This window comes from Condylura cristata, unplaced genomic scaffold (genome assembly GCF_000260355.1).
Source record: "Condylura cristata isolate star-nosed mole 26May11 unplaced genomic scaffold, ConCri1.0 scaffold00034, whole genome shotgun sequence".
Taxonomy (NCBI): domain Eukaryota; kingdom Metazoa; phylum Chordata; class Mammalia; order Eulipotyphla; family Talpidae; genus Condylura; species Condylura cristata.
The window spans coordinates 7,422,281-7,442,468 of record NW_004567135.1 but is presented as its reverse complement, the minus strand read 5'-3'; the positions used below and the strand labels follow the sequence as shown (position 1 = coordinate 7,442,468).

At 43.8% G+C, this 20,188-nt stretch overlaps 1 protein-coding gene across 3 annotated transcripts; it reads left to right on the top strand.

Annotated features, from left to right (window-relative positions):
* Positions 1-960: 960 nt before the first annotated feature.
* On the top strand, positions 961-18,402 carry TMBIM6 (transmembrane BAX inhibitor motif containing 6). Of its 3 annotated transcripts, none has more exons than XM_004692773.2 (10): positions 961-1,047; positions 9,700-9,787; positions 10,173-10,281; positions 12,799-12,919; positions 14,344-14,392; positions 14,472-14,569; positions 14,746-14,825; positions 15,229-15,329; positions 15,930-16,005; positions 16,852-18,402. In XM_004692773.2, the coding sequence occupies exons 2-10, from the start codon at positions 9,732-9,734 to the stop codon at positions 16,873-16,875; spliced, it is 714 nt and encodes a 237-aa protein (XP_004692830.1). In that variant the 5' UTR covers positions 961-1,047; positions 9,700-9,731; the 3' UTR covers positions 16,876-18,402. The 3 variants fall into 3 exon arrangements, with proteins under 3 accessions (XP_004692830.1, XP_012588048.1, XP_012588049.1); XM_012732594.1 differs by having other exon boundaries at positions 966-1,039; XM_012732595.1 differs by lacking the exon at positions 961-1,047 and adding an exon at positions 1,539-1,732.
* Positions 18,403-20,188: the final 1,786 nt, after the last annotated feature.

Genomic DNA, 20,188 nt, shown 5'->3' with positions numbered 1-20,188 from the left:
AATTCACAATCTGGAAAAATAACATGACTACTCTTAACTGCCTGGCAACTACGACAGCTTCCTACCCCCCCAACATTTTTTGGCTGCATACTCTACCTCTTCGTATGATTATTTTGTACTGTTTTTATGGAGACATTTAAAAATAGTTTTAAAAATTGAGAGCGTAGAAAAGTTGCTGAAGTCAGTGCACAATTCCTTACTGTAAGTGCGTGCACCGATGGTGAGCTCTGGCTCTTTGATCTCCTTAGGCTTAGTTTCTTCCGGCTGCCAGGGCAGCTGGCTCTCTTGGGTCCACGCCCTGCTCTCCTCTCCCACCCACCTCACTCTACTCTGACTCCCAGGGCAAGTGACCACCTGTCTCCCAAGCAGGCGGATGGGGTGGTGGGCGGCCAGGACTACCGCCCCATCAGCGCCCCTAGAACCGGGCCTTGGGCTGAAAGGGTCCTCGTAGGGTCTGCGCGCCCCAGGATTGGGGCTGGGGCTGCGGGCTCAGTGGGCCGGGGGAATTTCCTTCCAAGGTGCTCTGAAGCTTAAGGTCCACCACAGTCACAAAAAAACTGGCCCCCGTGAGAGAGACGGTGTTTTCTGAATCTCATTGAAACCCTATGATAAGCTTAAAGCCAGACTCTGAGACGTTGCAGGGCTATCCATCACGCGTCGCGGCAGGCCCACCGCCGTCAGGTGTCTCAGGCGGTGCCGCCCTCCTCACTGTCCCCACTAGAGGCAGGTTTCCACTAAGATCCTCCCTCACTATGGGAAAGGAGGCGGGAACCTTTTGCTCCGCCGTCGGTTGGCCACCAAAGTCTTGATGGATGGGCGTGTTACCGAATGACTCCGAAGAGAGCCGGTTGTTTATGCACGTACAGCCAATGGAAAGGCAGACGTGGGCGCAACCGCCAATGAGGACGGGGCCAGAGCGGAACTCGGGGGCGGGGCTTCCCTCGCGGGGCGGGCGTTGCGTGAAGAGTCTGGTGCGGACCGGGGAAGAGGCAGAAGCACATCCGGTACTGGAAGAGCTGTCCGGGTTCCCGAGAGGCAGGTAGGAAGGTACGTGTTAAGCTACGGCTGCGCAAGCTGGGGGTGAGACGTGAAAAAGGGTTTAGCAGTTACTGTCTGAGCAAAAATGGGAGCAGTCTCTGTTCTCGGACCGCACCCTGAAACCGGGCCCTGGCCGGTGGCTGGACTCCGGAAAACTGGGCGGGTGGGGGAGCAAGGGAGGGAGCTAGTGCCGCGCGTGCGCAACCGGCCGGAGGGGGAGGGGCGGGCGCGCCTGCGGCGTCTTGGGGGCGTCGGGGGCCGCGCTTGACGCGCGGAAACGCTCGCGAAGCCCCGTATTGAGCCTCGAGCCCTTTCTCCCTGCGTCCCTGACGGCGCGCCCCTCCTCCCCCTAGGGTGGACCCAGGGGCCGTTGGCCCAGCCCGGCCACTTGAATGCGGGGCGCGTCTTCCTCCCCTAGCTGAGGTCAGTGCGAGCGAAGTCGCCGCCCCCGTGGTCACGCCCGCCCCACCCGCCCTTCGCTGCTCTGCGGGCGCGGGGCCTGGACTCCGGAAGGGTCCAGCGGGCGGGGTGCCCTGTCGGCGGCTGGTGATGTCACACTGCTCTGTGACATGTAAGGCTCCGTAGTGACTGAAAACCAACAGCAGAGGTCGAGGGGAGAGGAGATTGGGTTTGGCCTGGTGCCCCGGCCCCGCAGGCCAGCCCCGCTCCGGTCCGACTGGTTACCTTTGGACAGGTGAGCTGGCCTTGGCTTCGCTGCGTCCGGAGCCCTTGGGCGACTTTCTCAAAGTCGCCCTGGAAATCTTGGGCGACTTTCTCAAAGTCGCCCTGGAAATGTGTCGTTGGCTCTGGGTTTTTTCTTGGGCCTCCGTGCTGGAGGTGTGGTGGTGAGTAGGCGGTGGGATTTGTGCACGTTTCTAAGCGTGGAGTTGCATCTCCGTGCCAACCCGGGAGGCATTGCCAACCCCATCAGCCTTTCGTTGACCAAACAACAACAAAAACCTGAACTTGACACGCTGCGCTGTTCTCTTGTGAATATGTAACCCAGTGGAAGAGCTGACTGCCTCAAACACAGATTTGAAAGTTAAAGGTCAACGGACAATGGGCTTTTCTAGTTACTTATGGATGTTTATTTCTGGTTTATCTTGTGGTTGAGTGCGTAGTTTAAGAATTCAGTTCAAGAATGGTTACTGAAGTTGTGTAACCACATTTCTCAAGGCTTCTGCAAATACACTTCTGTATTCTGTTTATTCTCTTTGGTGTTTTCTTTTAATCCTTTGTCTGATTTTTTTTTAATTTAGCTTCAAAAATATGTTGACATTTAGATTCTTTGCTACTTCCCACCCAGCGGAGCTGTGTTTAAATCCTTGGAGAAATGCAGTCTGATTTGGCATTTTCTTCTATGATTTCTCTTGTTGGGGAAGCCTGGCTTTAGGAAATCTCTCCCTTCCTTCCCTGCTGTTATCTAACTGGTCTTCCTTTTCCTAAAGAGTAAGAATGGTCGATTTCGGTCAGATACTTAGCACTTCCGCTTTTTTTTTTTTCTTCCTGAAAGTGCGTATAGTTCGTGTTTGAGTAGAAATGCTGGAAAACACAGAAAACTGTGATAGGAATCAGCATGTTAACCTTTTTTTTTTTTTTTAAGATTTCTTTTGACCTGTGGCTGAAACTGAGTGAATGAAAATTTGCTTTTCTGCTGTAGAGTAGTAGAAAGGGCACCAGATTTCTCTGATATTGATCATTTCAGTGCAGGTGTTCTTGTTTGGTATTTATAGTATTGATTCCACAGGTTTTCTTACTGGCATTTAATTAACTTGGAAAAGCAGGTGTTCATTAGACTTATTTTACAGATTTGAGGATGCTTAGATGGCCTTAGGTAAAGTGGTTTTCCCAAAGCTATGTGGGAGAAAATGTCAGGACTTCGAACTCCAAACCCAGTACTCAGCCCACTGTTAGACACTGTTTTTCACCTTTAAAATGGGGCTGGTTATTCCTCATGGATTTATGTGAAGATCAAAGAAGAGAATACATTTTGAAAGTCATAAAATTTTATGTAAATGTAGTCAGTGGTGTTACAGAAGATACCACTGCTGACTTGAAGAGTTTCACTGTATTTCATAAACTACCCAAGAGAATTAATTTCCTCTGGGAAATATCCTCTTGATGCTCTATCTGCTGAATTTTTATTTTCTACATTGACTTGACTGTAGAATTTGGTAGAAGTGTCATGCATTTCACTGGGTTTTGTTTCCCCCAGAGTTTCTAACCAAGTTTCCTAGTGACTTTTATATTATACACATTTTGTTATGCAAAGACTGTTCCAACCAAGAAGAGAAAAGACTAGAGCTTGGAATTCAGTGACCTCTGAGTAGGGTTGATTTGCGGTTGCAACATTCTCAGATGATGTGGTTTACTTTTGTTGTGACTCCTGGTTGTGCTTAATTATGGGCCATAGCAAAAGCCTTGTTCTGAAGGGGCTTACAGCCATATGTGAGAGAGCAGTTCTGTCACAATTAGCTGAAGTACAAACACTTGAAGAAGAGCTTTCAGGGTGTAGAAGTTGTGAGGGTGTGCTGTTTGTCCTGATGCTTACTCTCATTTGGCTAACTGGGAGGGAGTGCAGGTTTATACTAGATGATGGATATGTATTTAGGACTCTGGAACTTTCTTTAAGATTCAAACTGTTCAACAGTTATGGTTCTAGAGAGGTTCTGTAGTGTCTGTCTGGGACAAGAAGCTATTGAAGGAAGTAGACTTTCCATCTCCTGTGGAAACTAATTTGGTTCTGAGGCCATCCTCCTAGGGAGGCAGGATTTATTGTTGGCTAGTTCAGGGAGTTTTGGTCCAGATTAAGAAAAGAGTTTGGGAGATCTAGGGCCTAGACAGGACTTTGAAAGCCCCTCTCTCATCTTAATGGAATTCTTTGCATTTTCTGAAACCAAATTGATCTACTTCTTAGGGATTGCAAGGAAGGCATCAAATTATTGGCTTTTTTTTTTCTCCAGCAAATTCTCTGTCACATCAGATTATCACTTAGTGGCTATTAGACTTCTCAAAATGTCTGTGTCCCTGTGGGACAGGAGATACAGTGTGAATGTAACAGAGAAGAGGTATTCCACTTAAAAAAGTAATTTTAATCAGTACTGTGGTTTATCATTTCCAGCCTTATTTTCATTAAATTTTTTATGTGGGTAAATATTAAGCTTTCAGCATATGACAAGCTGTGAGCTAGTGGTTTTATAACTTTTAAAAATTAATTTACAGGTTTTGTAAATAGGGTCTGTGATAAACATCTTCTAAAATTATAGAGAGTGTATACTGAGGACATGAGAGCTATGATTATTTACACAGTAACAACAATGGTTAACACGTTGAACCAGTTTTTATGAAATACCCTTTTAAGCACTTTATATTCTTTCACCTAATCCTCACCTATGAAGTAGGGAATGAGGAAACTGAAGCATAGTGAAGTTGCAGAAATCCGCTGCATGTCATGTAGCTAAGAAGTAACACAGAAGGCCATGCTGTTAATTAACCACTGTGCTTGGGAAATGGCTAGACAGAATCTGAAAATTGTTCAATAGGAAGAACTACTGAAATTTTTAAAAAGTTAAACAATTCCTCCTCTCCTTTTTAAAACCATTTGGGATCTTCTAAGAATTTGGTTCTTTTTGGGTGTGTGGGGTCAGAGTTCCAGATGGTTGAATTACTGTCACAAGAATGTACATCTAGGGCCTCCTTGGTGGGGCAGGGGTTAAAGTCTCAGTGTGTCAAGCTGTCACCAACAATAGTTACCCTGGTCAGGGAGTGACCCACATGGAGCAGCAGACCTCTCCTGACCCGCCCACTGCTCCCCTCAGCAGTGTATTTCAGTCCATTTGCCTGTTCTGCTCCCCACTCTGTAGTACATTCTCTCACCTCCCTGAACCTCTGGCCTACACCCCAGTTCTTGTATGCATAAATAACTAAATAAAATATTTTTTTTTTTAAAAAGGTGAACAACTCTATACTTAGCAAAATAAATGCTTACTTTTGTGAACAGTATCTTCAATTTGCTGATTTAAAGTTAGGTAATGTACACTGTTGGCACCTTCTGAATTGGTTCCAGTGCAACTGACTTACTATTCAGTAGTCATCTGACTTTTAAAAGAAAAGGATTTTTAAAAATTTATAATAAATTCATGATTGTTTTTGTTTTGCATAACTTTGGGCCACTTCACCAAGTTTGTCATACACCTTAAGTCTTGAATAAGACTACAGAAATTAATTTTTTAAATTTAAGGTCTGACCCTTGATAATCTTTCTTTTTAGGACATGGGTTAAGGAAGCTACTTAGAGCAAAACAGAAATTTATTAACAAGATATTAATGTCCCTGCGTCCTCTCCCTCTGCAGATACAGAGTGCCTAATTCTAACTAAACTGTGTTCACTGAAGTCTTTCTTGGTAAAGCTATGCGAAGTTCTTGGTTTTGGTTTTTGGGTAGTTCTGGCAGATGAGACTGGCCCAGAGAACCACAGAATGGTAACACTTCCGACAGAATTTTAGCAATATATACATGGTGAATTTTGACACATTCTGACAAATTTTGGAATTCCTGCTCTCCTAAGAATGAAGGTGTAAAATGAGATGCTCAGCCAAATTAAAGAAACTGTTCATGATTAACCTGTGAACATTTACTTGTCATTAAAAAATTCAGTCCAGGCAAATTTCCTTGGTCCAGGAGTCACTCTACACTTTGTAGTCTATGTAAATAATCAAGCGTCCTATTCTAGAGTTAAGTATAGAACTGGGAAGTGGAGAGAGGATCCAGTTTTCAGATTTAAAAAAAAAATTGTGCATGCAAGAACTGGGATATACGCCAGAGGTGTGGGGTGATGAGAGGATTCACCAGAGACAGAGTGGGGAGCAGGACAGGTGGATGAAATACACTTCTGAGAGGAGCAGCCGGCGGGACAGGAGAGGGCTGCGGGCCATGTGGAGTTAGGGGATCAAATTCTTGCCACAGTAGTTGGTGGTTGCTTGATAGTCCTGAGACTTTTAATTCTGTGCCACCAGGGAGCTCCCAATTTTAAAATTTCTATGTGAGTTGGAGTCCAGGACAAAACAGACCATTGTTGGTATCTTAATGGGCTTAGATGCGCTTTAGACTGCTATATTGAAAAAATTATAAGTTTATAGTTTTTTTTCTTTATTGTAGTAGAATACACGTAAAATATGCCATTTTAATGTATGTTTTATGGTCAGTGTTTACAGGCCCTGTTTTTTACTTATTTTCCACACTATCATCACTTAACTTTCTCTTTACCCTTTCTCCCTTTTCTCTTTTGATTTCAGAAGCCTGATTAGCTTGTTAGTATCTAGTTTTTAAAGTATTTGCTTCATTCAGTTGTTCACTATGTAACTATCCTTTGTTATTCTGACTTGCTTTGCATACGTAATTACCTTGAACTCCTTCCATTTGCTGTAAATGGCAACAGTTCTATCTTTCCTTATAAATGCATAATAATACATTTTGTGGAAGTACACAACCTTGTCTCTCTGTCTGTGGACACTTAGGTGGTTTTCTTGTTCTGCTTTTTGTAAGTAGTGCTGGAGGAGTGATGGTTTTATGATCTTTGGATAGCTGCCCAGGGGAGGGATCCCTGGGCCATAATGTGTTTAGTTCTGTTAAGGTAAATCCAGATCAATCTCCCCCAATGGCTGCACCATTTCACATTTCCATTATCAGTGTCATAGATCTCCTCTTTCTCCATGTCCTTTCCAGCACTTGCTGTTGGGGGCCCTTTTTACATATGTGCCTTTCTCAGGGAGGGGTGCCTTTTTTTTTTTTTTTTTTTTAAAGATTTATTTAAGTATACAAGAATTGGTGTATAGGCCAGAAGTCAGGGTGAGGGGTGAGAGGATTCACCAGAGACAGAGTGGGGAGCAGAACAGGCAGAACAATGTATCTGTTGGTTTCTGTATGTCCTTTCTGGTGGTGAATTATCTGTTTAGATTTGTTGCCGATTTATTAATTGGGATGTTTCCTTTTTATATTGCATTAAGTTTTTTATATCTTAGATATTAATCTCTTCAGTTATGTAAGATTGAATATTTTCTCTCATTTAGTGGGGATTGTTTTTAATCTACTTAAATTTTCTTTTGCTGTATAAAAACCTTTTAATTTGAGGTAATCCCAATTGTTTTTTCTTTATTTCCCTTGCCATAGGGTTTGAGTCTATTTTAAACTTAAGATTCTCATTTAACTGTATTTCATGTAACTGAAATCCTTGATTATTGATTTTCAACCTTTGTTAAGAACTAGCTGTTCCTGGGACTGAGAATATTTTTGGGAAAAGAACTTCTGTTAATTACAAATGCAATTTATTCTTGCTCAGCTAACTTTACATATGGACATTGAAAGGTGAATATCTTTATGCAATATCTGAGCACAAATAGTGGAAACTAAGATAAAAACTTTGTGCTGTGTCTGGCAAGACTTTTAGGCATGAGTTTTACTTAACTCTCTACTTAACCTGTATTATATCTTTCTTACTTCTTGTCTATTTGGAACAGACCTAGAGCCAAGTCTAAGACCTAACTTTCTTCCCTTGCATTTCGACAATTTTTTGAAATTAATGTTGTATATACATTTCATTTTTATTAAATGACATACTTCATTGCATTTCTCCCTATTCCTCCTTAATATTATTATTAAAATTTGTGTGTCTTTGTATCTAGAAAATTTGGTGGTTTCACTCAAATTTTAGAATCGGTAGTGGTGTTGGTAGTTGGTTTTCTTTGATTAAAACCATGAGCCATTGCTAAATAATAGAGAAGTTTCTACTAGACACCACCTTCCCTATCCTCAAAACCTTTGATGGCACAGTTTTTTCCATCAGCAGTTGTAAGAGGGGCCTTCATTTCTCCTGGGAGATGTCAGTGAAAGAGGAGTTTCTGCCATCCTCCCCTCAATGGTTTCCACTCAGGGGGGCTGGTTACCTGCTGTTGCCCCTTTCTAACAATCCTCTGGGTATTTTTAAGAGACCCTCCCCCCCTTACTTTTAACTCTCGAAATTGGAAGCAAGAGGGCTCCAGTGTTGTTGTGAATACTGAGAAACTTGACTCTGAAGGTTGCTTCAGTACTGTTGCAAGTTCTGTCTAGGGATGTCATTAGAGATGTTAATGGAAGCCTTAAACAAAGACACTTCCCAGGTGCTGGATTCTGCCATCCTGTAAGTGGGCTCTCTAGAGGATGTATTCATCATGGTTGTAGAAGGCTGTGGTTGGCAGCGCAACAGCCTGCAATAATTGCACCATCTCGATCAACAGGGCCTGGAGCCCCAATGACTTAGAGGTGAGAGTAACAGCTTTGGTAGCTTCTGTAGCTTCTCACTGTATCCATCCCCAAAACAGACTAACAAAAGGATTGAGGTGAGTCAGATGTTGGTGGGAAAAGAAAGAAAAGGAAAGAGGAAATCCAAGAAAGCTAGCCAGCCATTCTAATTGTTTTATTTGTGAGGGAACATGAGGAAGCAAAAGATAGTGATGCTTGTGAATGCTGAGAACAGGTGGCATCTTTCCACTGCTCCAGGATTCAGCCAACGGGTTGATTTGGGGAGTGTATGTAACTTCTATTGTTCATATTAATTTTGCTGATTTTTGGGTGTAGGTGCCAATAGTTGGCTTGGTTTTAAACAACTTACCTTTTTGTTAGCATCTCCCTCCACTTTTTGGGTAGATTTGAAGTGAATTGACATTATGTGTCAAATGAGAGTCTGGGGCGGGGGAAGGGGGGGCTTATGTTTAGTAAGAATGAAAATGCTTCCTTAGCATTTGGTTCTATAGACAGAACATGTTTATTTAGAAGTGCATATGAACAACACTTCAGAGCCTGCTTAAGGGGTATTGATGTTACTTAGTCTGGGTTTAGTTCAGTTTAAATGTGCCCTTTTTGACATCTTGGAAAGAGCTGAATAATAATCTATAGATCAGATGATAATATATCAGTGTTAATTTCCTGATTTTGATCAGGAAAAATATATATACAGAATATACACACTTAAGTATTTAGGTATAAAGGTACATTGATTCTCCTTGAGTAAGAAAATAATATTTTCTAAGTATATTGTTATTGCATATAGAGAATAAAGCAAATATGAAATAACATTTAGGAAATTTGGGTAAAAGGTGTATAGGGATTTTTTTTGTACTGTTTCAACTCTTCTATAAGAAAAGTTAAGAAATTTTGTAAAAAAATTTTTTTCTGTGCAAATTCCTTTCAGCAGTAGGCACTTTAAAATTGTAAACTCCTTTCAATTTAGTTTTAAAGTGCATTAGGTAGAAAGTTTCTAACATCTTGAAGCAGTAATATAAAATTGCTTTGTGTTCTGGTGGCTGAGTCCCTTTAACTAGGTTGGTAATTTGAGGATTTCTCAAAGAAATAAACTATCTTTCAAAGGGCTGGATTACCTTCAGAAAGAAATCACATGCCAGTAATGAAAGTTTTGGAAGAAGATGGGTTCATTTCTTCTCTCCACTTTTAAATGGTTAAGTATAATCACAAATGTATTCTACAAGGAAATAAATAATAACTGAAGATGGTTGTTAGGGTAGTGGAATTTTAGGTAACTTATTTTTCTAAACTTGTATGCTTGCTATTATGGGAAAACTTATTTTGCATATAGTTTAGAATGACCTTTGTTCCATCCTTGATTCTGCAGTGTGGAGGCTGTGTCCTGCAGAGTCTGCCATCATGAACATATTTGATCGGAAGATCAATTTTGATGCACTCTTAAAATTTTCCCACATGTAAGTGTTTTGACCTTGACCTCAGTTTCTAATACTTTTCCTTTTGCCTCTAGTTTTTTTGTTTGTTTGTTTTTGTAGTTTATTCTTGTATGTGTAAGCGAACATTAACTGTACTGGAAGCCAGAGGATATGAGGGAAATACCGATTCTAAGGGCTACCTACTCTATAGAAAGCCAGTCATTTTACTTTAGGTACTAATTGTTCATATTTTGGGACTTTTGGCTGTTCACAGCATTTAAGATTCTGTTAGCCAGTTTTCAAAACATTCTATTTTTATTGTCATATACTTTTCACATATTCCTTGGGAGGAAGAGAGGAAAATGATTCTTAGCTTAGCCATGATAGTGGTCCTTGAGTGATGGCTGCTATTAACCTTCTTTCCTAGAACTCCCTCAACGCAGCAGCACCTGAAGAAGGTTTATGCCAGTTTTGCTCTCTGTATGTTTGTGGCAGCTGCGGGGGCCTACGTCCATGTGGTCACTCATTTCCTTCAGGTAAGAACATTTTACACTTGTAGTTACTATAGGACACAGGAAGAAGCAAACTCAGTAGTATGGTATAAGCCTATACCCCTTTTAATTTTTAAAAAAGATTTATTTATGAAGACAGAACTGGGGTACAGGCCAGAGGTACAGGGGTGGTGAGAGACAGATTGGGGAGCAGAACAGGCAGATCACAAAGTCCACTGCTGAGGGGAGCAGCTGGGAGACAGGAGAGGTCTGCTGAGCCCTGTAGGTCAGCTCCCTGGCCTGGGATCGAATGCATGCTGCAGTGGCTGTGGCTAGTTTCGCAGTGCTGTGCTTTAACCTGTTGCACCACCAGAGAGGGACCTATCTCCCTCCTTAATCCTATTTAGTAGCTTGGGATCTGAACTCACCAGAGCCAGTCATTAAATCAGAGCTTAAGTTTTCTGGCAACTTTGCCCTCGCTAGATAACAGAGGGTCTGAACCCTGACACTGAATGATGTGCTGCTGACGTACAAGACTCCCAGCCACTGAGTAGAGACATGATATGCATGTTAGGATTCTTCCACATAGTAACCTTTTAACCTTTTCTTCTGTTCTTTATGTCTGAATGACTGTGGAACACTTGGGTACAAAACACTGATTGTATATTATCAGAGACAGGGTTGAGACCTTTAAGGATTTGACCCATTTTGTTCTCTCATACTTTTATATTTATATGGTGAGTGAAAATCTTAAACTATGTTCAGGGAATATGAATTTGACCAGCAGGAATAAGAGAACGGTTGAGGAATTATCAAAAAGTTTGAAGTTCGTACTAGCCAAAACTTGTCCCTTTTAGGGTGTCCTTTTTAGTATAAGTACACCTGTATTGGCATTTGCCACTATTAAGGAGAACTAGTTCTATTCTCTGGCTTCACACAGAGATATACAAAGTTACTCTAGATGTTTCAAAGAATAACACTTAGCCCTTTGATTTTAAACTGAAACTATTCCACTTTCTAGGCAAGAGTGGCACTTTGGATTTCTGGTTGTGTATGTAAGTCTTTTCAAGCCATGTAAAATTTTCGTCATTATTTGTAGATTTCATACTTGTGAATTTACCTGCTAACTAAAATTCATTTGTAACGTAAAAATCAACATTCATGGTGTGTTGTGGACATTTGCAGTAATATTCAGAGTAACAAATAATTCCTCACTGCGTTGTGTTCTAGCCGAAGTCAAACAGTGCACACAAGCCTTATCTCTAGCTCTTGTATTATAAACAAGTATCCTTTTCATGGTCTGTTTGGCATCAAATTTTCTGCATTTTTGCCGATGATTTGCTGTTTAAAATGGCCCCCAAACAGTGCTACAGTGCTGTCAGAAGACTGTGACGTGCCTTGCAGAGACTTACATGCATAGAAAACCATTTTTCACGCATGAGTTATAATGCTATTAGCTATGAGTTCAATGTTAATCAACAATACATATTTAAATAGATATCATTGTACAGTAAACTTGTAAAATAAGGTTATATGATAATCAGTGGTTGAAAATGTTGTGATCTCAGAGGCTTGCAGGAATCTAGCCTTTAATTCCCCTGGAAACAATTGTGCAGTATTCACTTATTCATTGTTCACAAACCTTTTCTGTGAAAAAAGGAAAGCTGGAGTCTCATTGCCTATATACATATCCTTAATGGTTTTTCTAATGCTTAATAGCTTCTCCCACTAGTTTTTATAAAAAAATTTTTTCTTACAAAACATACGAATCCGGAAAACAGACTAGTGTTTTCTATACAGGAGATATAAAGCACATTAGTCCCATCATCCAGAAATAACTATTATCTCTTTGGTACTTATTCTTTGTCTTAGAACATTCAGGCTACTGCAGCAGAATACATAGACCAGGTGGCTTAAACAACAAACATGTTTCAGTTCTGGAAGTTGGGAAATCCAAAAATCTGAATCCTGACTGATGTGTTGTATGGTGAGGGCCTACTTCGTGGCTTGTTAGTGACAATTTTCTTGCGGTAGCAGAAGGGGCAAGAGACAGTCCTGAGCACTAGTTCCCTTTTTGAAGGCTCCATCCTTATAATCACCTATCAGAAGACCTTAAATTCTTTTAGATGGAGGTTAGGATTTAAACATGACTTTGGGGAGGACACCAACATTCAGTCTCTTCTCTCTATGTGTATGTGTCTCCCTGTGTATTTTGAAGTGATCACAAAGGAGTCACTTATACTTGTTCCACAAATTGGAACGTGCTTTTCAAAACACTTCTCAACTTTACTTCATTTTTTCTATTTCTTGTGCAGGGCTCATAGTTTTACTTAGGTAGTTCTGGTTGATGAAACTACCCAGCCTAGCAAAACCTACAACACCCCCTATGGCCCTTCAAGGCTTCTGGTTTCTTTCCTCAGCCTCCACTGCCTCTTCCATTGTATATTAGGTTAGAAGGAAGTATTAGGATGTTCAGACGATCATTTGAACAATGAAGAAACAGTGAAGTCTACAAAATTTGTTGTTTTCAGGTATTTAATTTTTTTACTTTGGATCTTACAGGCTGGCCTGCTCTCTGCATTGGGCTCCCTGGGCTTGATGCTTTGGCTGATGGCAATACCTCATAGCCATGAAACTGAGAAAAAGAGGCTGGGGCTTCTTGCTGGATTTGCTTTCCTTACAGGTATGTTAAGGAATTAATCTAATCTTGAGGGACTAAAATTAGAGGAACTTTTTTTTTTTTTTTTTTTTTTAAAGAATTATCCTGTTAGTGAAAGATAATTTTCACTTAGAAGAACTGGGGTACAGGCCATAGGTATGGAGGGTTGAGAAGATTCACCAGAGGTGGTGGGGAGAACAGAATAGGCAGATCTACTGAAACACTGTTGAGGGAGCAGCATGGAGATAGGAGAGGTCTGCTGTGCCATGTTGGTCAGCTTCCTGCCGGCGGAATTAAACTCTGGCTGCTGCTTAAACAGACACAGTGGTAGTGCTGAGACTTAAGTCTAAGGTATAGTCCTGGGCCTAAGGCCTGAGATTTGTATTTTTCAGATTCACCTCTACTGGCACACTCATGTCGTTCAACCTTGTATTAGAGTATATTTTGCCTTGTGCTGCTTTCCTCATCCAGGTGAACCTTGCTTCCCCATCTAGAGGGTAAGCGCTTTGTGATTAGTGACTCTTACTTCTGCCTTTGTATCAAAAAATAAGCATGTGTATGCTTATGTAGGTAGCTTGACTTGTTGGTAGATGTGGGATTAAAATGGGCCCAAGACTCAGACTTCTTTGGACCCATGCTGCTGGCCTGGGTCAATGGCAGCTCTCACAGGCTATGTGTGAACCTGCAGACAGTTAATTGAGTCATATATTGAGCTCTGTCGTATGTGTATAGCAGCTCTGCTTGGCTGATTGTCAAGAAAAGCAAAGCACAGGAAACAGGACTCAAACTACGTAGCATACTTTGAGAGCAGCAACAGAGTACAGCTTGTTCAAGTGAGTCTAATATATATGGTGTTGAAATTCTAGAAAGGAAGGGATTTAGAGATTAAGATTTTCAGATCTTCAGTGTTTGAAGGCATTAGGAATTAGAATTGTCAGGAGGACAAAGTAGAGTAGCCAGAACAGAGGAAGTGTTGGAGCTGGAACAGAAGCTTCTGTGTCCTGTTGGCAAGTGTTCACCTACAGAACCGGTCTGGCCCTTTTTTTGCTACAACAGCAGGCTGTCTATATGATGACCACTCGCTGGCTCACCACAAGACTCTCCTTTTTCTTGTACTTGAATTCCTGATTTGGCCCACATTACAGGCTCGTGTCACTCGGCTTTGGAATTTTGCAGCCTTGTGACTTATCTCGAAAATGTTGGCTGTGCTTGCTTGATTTTTCTGGCATTGTCTGATTTTTTAGCTAAGAGGGCAGCTTTGCAGTTCTGTCTGTAAAATAACTCAGTTAAGTTTACAGTCTCTTAGAAAATAAGGATGGAGATTTTTTGTACACGTTTCACATTTTGTACATATTTGGAACGTGGGCTTACCCTGTGCCATTATGACCAACTTGTAGGTGAGTCCCCTTCAAGAATTGATAGTAACATCAGTGTGTCCTTGTTTCTAGGAGTTGGCCTGGGCCCTGCTCTGGAGCTGTGCATTGCCATCAACCCCAGGTAACTCTTTGCACCTTTATGAATATACCCTCTGAATATAGACCTCTGGCCCTCAGCCTCATGGTCTTTTCCTTAACAGCATCCTGCCCACTGCCTTCATGGGCACAGCAATGATCTTCACCTGCTTCACACTGAGTGCGCTCTACGCCAGGCGCCGTAGCTACCTCTTTCTGGGAGGTGAGTGTGAACTGGAAAACAGGGCGAGAGGGTCTCCACTCGCGAAGATTCTCCCCCAACTTGTACGTGGAGATTGAAAACTTTCATTCTCAGTGGGGAAAAGTGGGAATGGTCTTAATGGAATTGTTTTTGCTTTACTTTGGCTTCTATTGAGATGACCTTTTGTTGCCTTACAGGTATCTTGATGTCAGCCATGAGCCTGATGCTCTTGTCTTCCTTGGGGAACCTTTTCTTTGGATCCATTTGGCTTTTCCAGGTGAGATTTTGTATATAACTTTCTAGGGCTTTTTGCCTCACTTCTTAGCTCTAAAACCAGCCAAGAATCCTTCAGCATACTTACCTTTGTGGGACAGAGCCCTCACAGCCTCCCCAGCCTCCGGGGATGGAGCCTTCTGCTGTGGTGAGAGTGCAGACAGAACGGGCATTGCATATTCCCAAGAGATGGAGAATTATTCAGCATTCGTCTCTCGACCACTCCAGTGGTCGCTCCTGGTTAAATGATTGAAACTTCCAGTGACCTAAAATATTACTACAGCATTGTGACATTGTTGATGTCTCTGTGGCGAGTATTTGATACTTCTAAGTGGCCAGAAAGAAGCTAGTTTGCCCTTTCTCCACAGTACCTACTGCATGGTAACCTCATCTCATTCTTTGACCAGGCAAACCTGTATTTGGGACTGGTGGTGATGTGTGGCTTTGTCCTTTTTGATACCCAACTCATTATTGAAAAGGCTGAAAATGGAGATAAGGATTATATCTGGTGAGTGTGGAAACTGGTCTTCATGAACATGAAGGGTGAGGCACACTATTAGGTTCCAAGGCTCTTCCCTTTGCCTAACCCACCTGCTGTCCTGGTGGTGCTGAACTCATGGGGGCCACTTTGGGGAGTGGATATGGGTATGGAGCGAGGCACAAGTAGCATAGTTATCAATTTCTGAAAGACATCAGATTTTTAAAAACTGAATAAAAACTTGTTAAATAAGTGGTTATCTGGACAGAGGAAAGGGGAAAGGGTCTTTTGACCTGTTACTCTGTTTTGCATTCTTTAAACCTTTTAACAGTGAGAAGCTGTGCAAATAAATGTTTTTAATAAGTAATTTTGTTATGTAGTGATCCTCTCAGAACCTCAGAGCTAGCTGTGGAAGTCCAGGGTTCAGACGTGGATGTCCGCAGAGCCTAAAAGCCCAGGTTTCCTTTCCTCTGGTGCGGAAACCACCAGAGTGAGAAGGGGCCTTCTGCTCTGCAGCCACTTCCTTGGTGGTGTTGAAGTGAACTTCTGGCGTGGGGCTTACGTCGTGTGCCCTGAGCTTTATGGATAAAGAAAACTAGCAGTACAATTTGACATCTGGTTCTCTTTCAGGCACTGCGTCGACCTCTTCCTGGATTTTGTTACCCTCTTCAGAAAACTCATGATGATCCTGGCTATGAATGAGAAGGTTAGTTGAGTCCAGCATGTGGTACTTCGGATTTGTAAGGTCCAGGTATAAGGCAGGGCGTTGGTGAGGGGTGAGCTGGAAATCCTTAGCTGGTGGAGGAAAAAGGAACAAAAATAATCTTAAAATCAGATTAGTATTAAAGGGAAAGGGGTAGTGGCCGCAAGAACTACTGTATGAGGAAATGAAGGACTAAGAAACAGATTGAGCGTATTTATATTACATATTCCATATTCATCCCCCCCCCGAAACACATTGTATATATGGTTAGGGTCAAACGTAGATCAGCAGGAAGGGGACAAACCAAACCAGGAGCTTCTTTAAAAAGGAGCAAGAGACTGTGGTGGCGGCGGCAGGAACTGGGTGGGTTGGTGTTCTGTGCCCTGACCAGACCAAGCCGCTGCCCGGGCCCTGGCAGAGCAGCTGGGTTTCCACTCTTCTAACACGCTTGGCCTCTGCCCCACACTGAATGGGTTCCCTTGGGTGAGATTATTTCTGCGTGTTGGCTTCTGCCCCGGATTGATGCGACCTCAATCGCATCAATGGAAGTGGAAGGTGTAATGGAAAATTAGTGGCCTGGACTTGTGTTTTTAGGGTGAGTGGCTGGCGCTGAGATGCAAGTAGTCTGGCCAGGCGCCCCCCTAAGTCTTGTCAGCAGGTCGGGGGCCACCAGTGGAAGCCGGTTAGGGTTCCATCGTGCTGCGTCGAGGGAGCATTTCTGGCTCTAGTCTATGGTCCTGACTGACCCCTTCTGGTCACTAGCCAATGGCAGCCAGGTATTGGCTCAGTCGAGTTCTAGCTTGAATGTTAGATGCCAAAAATTGATTCATTTCCCCCCTCTGTTTCTAGGATAAGAAGAAGGAGAAGAAATGAAAGACCATCGAGCCTTCCCCTGTTTCACTTCCCTCCACCCCTCATTTCCTCTTTGCACACATTACAGGTGGCGTGTTCTGTGATAATGAAAGCATCAGAAAAGCTTTTGTACTCTGTGGTTTTCTCTATTTTGAATTTTTTGATCAAAAAACTGATTAGCAGAATATAGTTTGGAGTTTGGCTTCACATTCCTGGGGGTTGTCCCCAATCTCTTCCTCTCGGCCCGGCCCCTTCCTCCGCCCAGGCAGCCAGCGCAGAGGGAGCAAACTTGGGAGTCTGCCACCTCGCGGCGTCGCCAGGTGCGTCGCAACTGTTCGGTGGAGCTGCCTTGCCTGCCCTGGAAAAGAAGTTTGCTGGTGGGCCTGAGCTGTGTCCACCCTGCAGAGGAAATGAAGCGCCTCTTCGCTGGTGGCGACTTAGCTGCCCAGGCCTGGCAGCCCCGCCTGGCTGCTGGGAAAGGAAAGTGAGTGCGAGTCTCCCGTCCATCTCTTTTCTGGCCCCCACGAATCTGCCTTCTTTCCGTCCATTGGTGGGAAGACCTTTCTTGTTGTATGGCAACCATAGAGCCCCCAAATTTCCCTGATCTTTTTTTTTGCCAGTTGGTTATCACCTCAGTTACTGAGTGGCCTCCACCAGGTGACTGTAAACCAGAGGTTCCAGAAAGGAGAGGAAGGCGAAACTAACTTATCCTGCCAGACAGCCCCCGATAAGGACTTGTTTGGGGGGCGGAGAGCTGACCGGCAGCAGCCCACCAGTTCTTTGGTGCGGTTCTGTCCCGTCCCACCTTGACACAGAAGTATCAATCAAGCCAGAGACTCGGGGCAGTAGCCCGATGTGTATTTTCCACATGTGCTTCAGTTTTTGGTCTCTTCACCTGTTTAACAGAATTCTACAACCTTCCAGGTGAGACCCAGGTGACTAAACCTGCAGTATCCAACACCCCCTGCAGTTTTGTGGTTGCAAGTTGTGGGCACACGGTACCTTGGGGGGCTCAGCTCCTCCCCTGCGCATGGCCGCCTCGCCCAGGGCTGCTGGCGCACACCACAGTGCCTGTTCCTGAGCTGTGTGTGTTCCCGGGGGACAGGTCCCCCAAGATGGTTTCCGCATGCTACTGCTGCCTCCAGCCTCTGGCTTGAGAACTTAGTGAAGCGACTTCCTTCTCATTGGCCCCCAATAGCAACTCGCAGTCTATCAAGTTGGTTGATTCTCTGCTAGGTCTGAGAGGCTGAATTCTCTCTTGAAGCCAAACTCCACCTCTTGTGCTTTTTTGCTTGGGATAAAGGAATTTTTCTTTAGAAACAGTGCCAAGAATGACAAGATATAAAAAACTACTTTTAAAGAAAATGCCTAACAGGTTTTTAATACAGTAATCACTGTAATTATCACTTTCTTTTCTAGTTCCTTGGTTTTCAGCTCAGGCTGCATTCTCTAACTCATACTGTGAAGACAAAGGTGTTTTTGATTCAGAAATATATGAAATCTACATAGTCTTAATTTGTAAAAAATAAAGAAAAATCCTTAACCTTTCCTGGTAGTGTGTTAAATTCCATGTCACAGTTGAACATGGGTGTTGTCTGATTTGTTGGTGGGGGCCTGGGAGTCAGACAAGATTACTGTTCAAACCTGAACGGAAATGTAAGGAGCAGCCCCCCCCCCCAGCCCGGCCCCCCACCGTGCCCAGGAGCGCACTCGCTCTGTAGCACCTCAGCTTGCCACAAGTGTGGGTTCTCTGTCACGCCACAGCCTGGGGCTTCTGACCTGGCCCTCTGGCCGCTGCCGTCCGATTGCGGTGGCAGGACTTACGGTTGGTTCTAGTGTATGGTGTGCTTTGGAGTTTGGGGGCTCCTGGGGTCCACTCATCGTGGCTGAGCGCTGTTCTGGGCACTCGGAACCGCCAGTGAGAAGTTCAGAAGACTGTCCTGTCCTGATGGCCGAGGCAGCTCTGAGCGGTGTTGCGGCCTTTGCCCTCTGCTGGCCAAGTGCACGCGCATGCGCACACAGCGTCTTCTAGGGTTTGACTCGCGCTGCTGGCGCTCGCAGTTTAACTCCCAGGTAAGGAGAGCCACTGCTTTCCCTAGCTGGAAACTGCCTTAATTGTCTTTTCTCTATTTTTTTTTTCCTTGTTGGCCGAGAAGTCTCTACTCTAAAGCTCACTTTTATCCTTTGTTGCCATCTATTTTGAGTCAGGAACACAAAATGAGCAGAATGGGCTGTGATGACTTGGGAGGCAGCACCCTACAGGTTTGGTCAATACTCCAGTAGCCTTGAGTAACTCCCAAGGTCATGACTGCAGGTGTTCCCTCAGCAGCCCAGCCCCAGCCCTCTCCTCCCCCGTTCCTTGCTGGTTCCCTCTGTAGGTTAGTCCCCCTGGCTGATAGCCTTTCCGTCCTGACCATTCAGCTGGACTTAGTGGCTCCAGCAGGGTGAAGAAGGAAATGTTGGCAAAAGCTCACCAGCCCCAGTTGGTAAGTCAGTAGTAAAAACGGGTGGGAAGACCACAAGGGATTGAGGTGATGGTCAACATGTAGGTAGGACTACATTGATGTCAGACATGCAAGTAAAATAACAAGGAAGCTTCACCTGGGCAACACCTGGATTTAGGGCCAAGGAAATGGTTCTGTCCTGTGGGTAGCAGCAGTGAAGGGCTTTGAGCGGGGCGTGGTCAGGCCGCAATCTCACTGGTAACTAGAGGAGACTGGGAAAGGGCCAGTGGAAAGGTAACTGCACTGACGCCTAGAGGGTGGCTTCTCCTTTGCCACTCCAAGGAGCCCAGTTGCTTGGAGAGGTGCAGAAAGAAGCTGCTGGAGAGGTGCAGAAAGAGGCTGCACAGGGGACGAACCTGAGCTGGGTGCTAACAGCCTAGAGGCTGCCGAGGACTTAGGACCCCCAGGATCCAGGCCGACCTAGAGAGGCCCCCGCTGGCCACAGCTGGGCCATTTGGATAGCTGGATCACTTGAACACGGGTAAGAGATTCGCATTGGACTGAAATGTTTTTAAAGCTCTTGAGTTTATGGTGACATTTTAAAAATACATGATTTACCACTGCAGGGTGCTAGAACCCAGTCATGTCTGAATATTTGTTAAAGAAGTCTATCCTTTTCTGAATGAAGTATACTCTAGAGTAATTCTAAAGTGAAAGTTTCTACAGAAATAGCCCAAGTGACAGGAAGCAAACAAGCCTAGTTAATAATGTTTGGCAATGATTACCGATAGCCATCAGCCTCTAGGACGCAGCCCAATGTCAGGTGCGTCCTGCCGGAAGGAAGCAACAGCACTGATAATATATATATAGAGAGAGAGGTATCTATCTAT

What these genes read in the sequence shown, in the direction of transcription:
- TMBIM6 (XM_004692773.2), top strand. Translation starts at nt 9,732, where the DNA reads ATGAACATATTTGATCGGAAGATCAATTTTGATGCACTCTTAAAATTT. An exon ending in CTCTTAAAATTTTCCCACAT is followed by an intron (nt 9,788 to 10,172) that starts GTAAGTGTTTTG and finishes CTTCTTTCCTAG; the next exon opens with AACTCCCTCAACGCAGCAGC. An exon ending in GATCCATTTGGCTTTTCCAG is followed by an intron (nt 14,826 to 15,228) that starts GTGAGATTTTGT and finishes TTCTTTGACCAG; the next exon opens with GCAAACCTGTATTTGGGACT.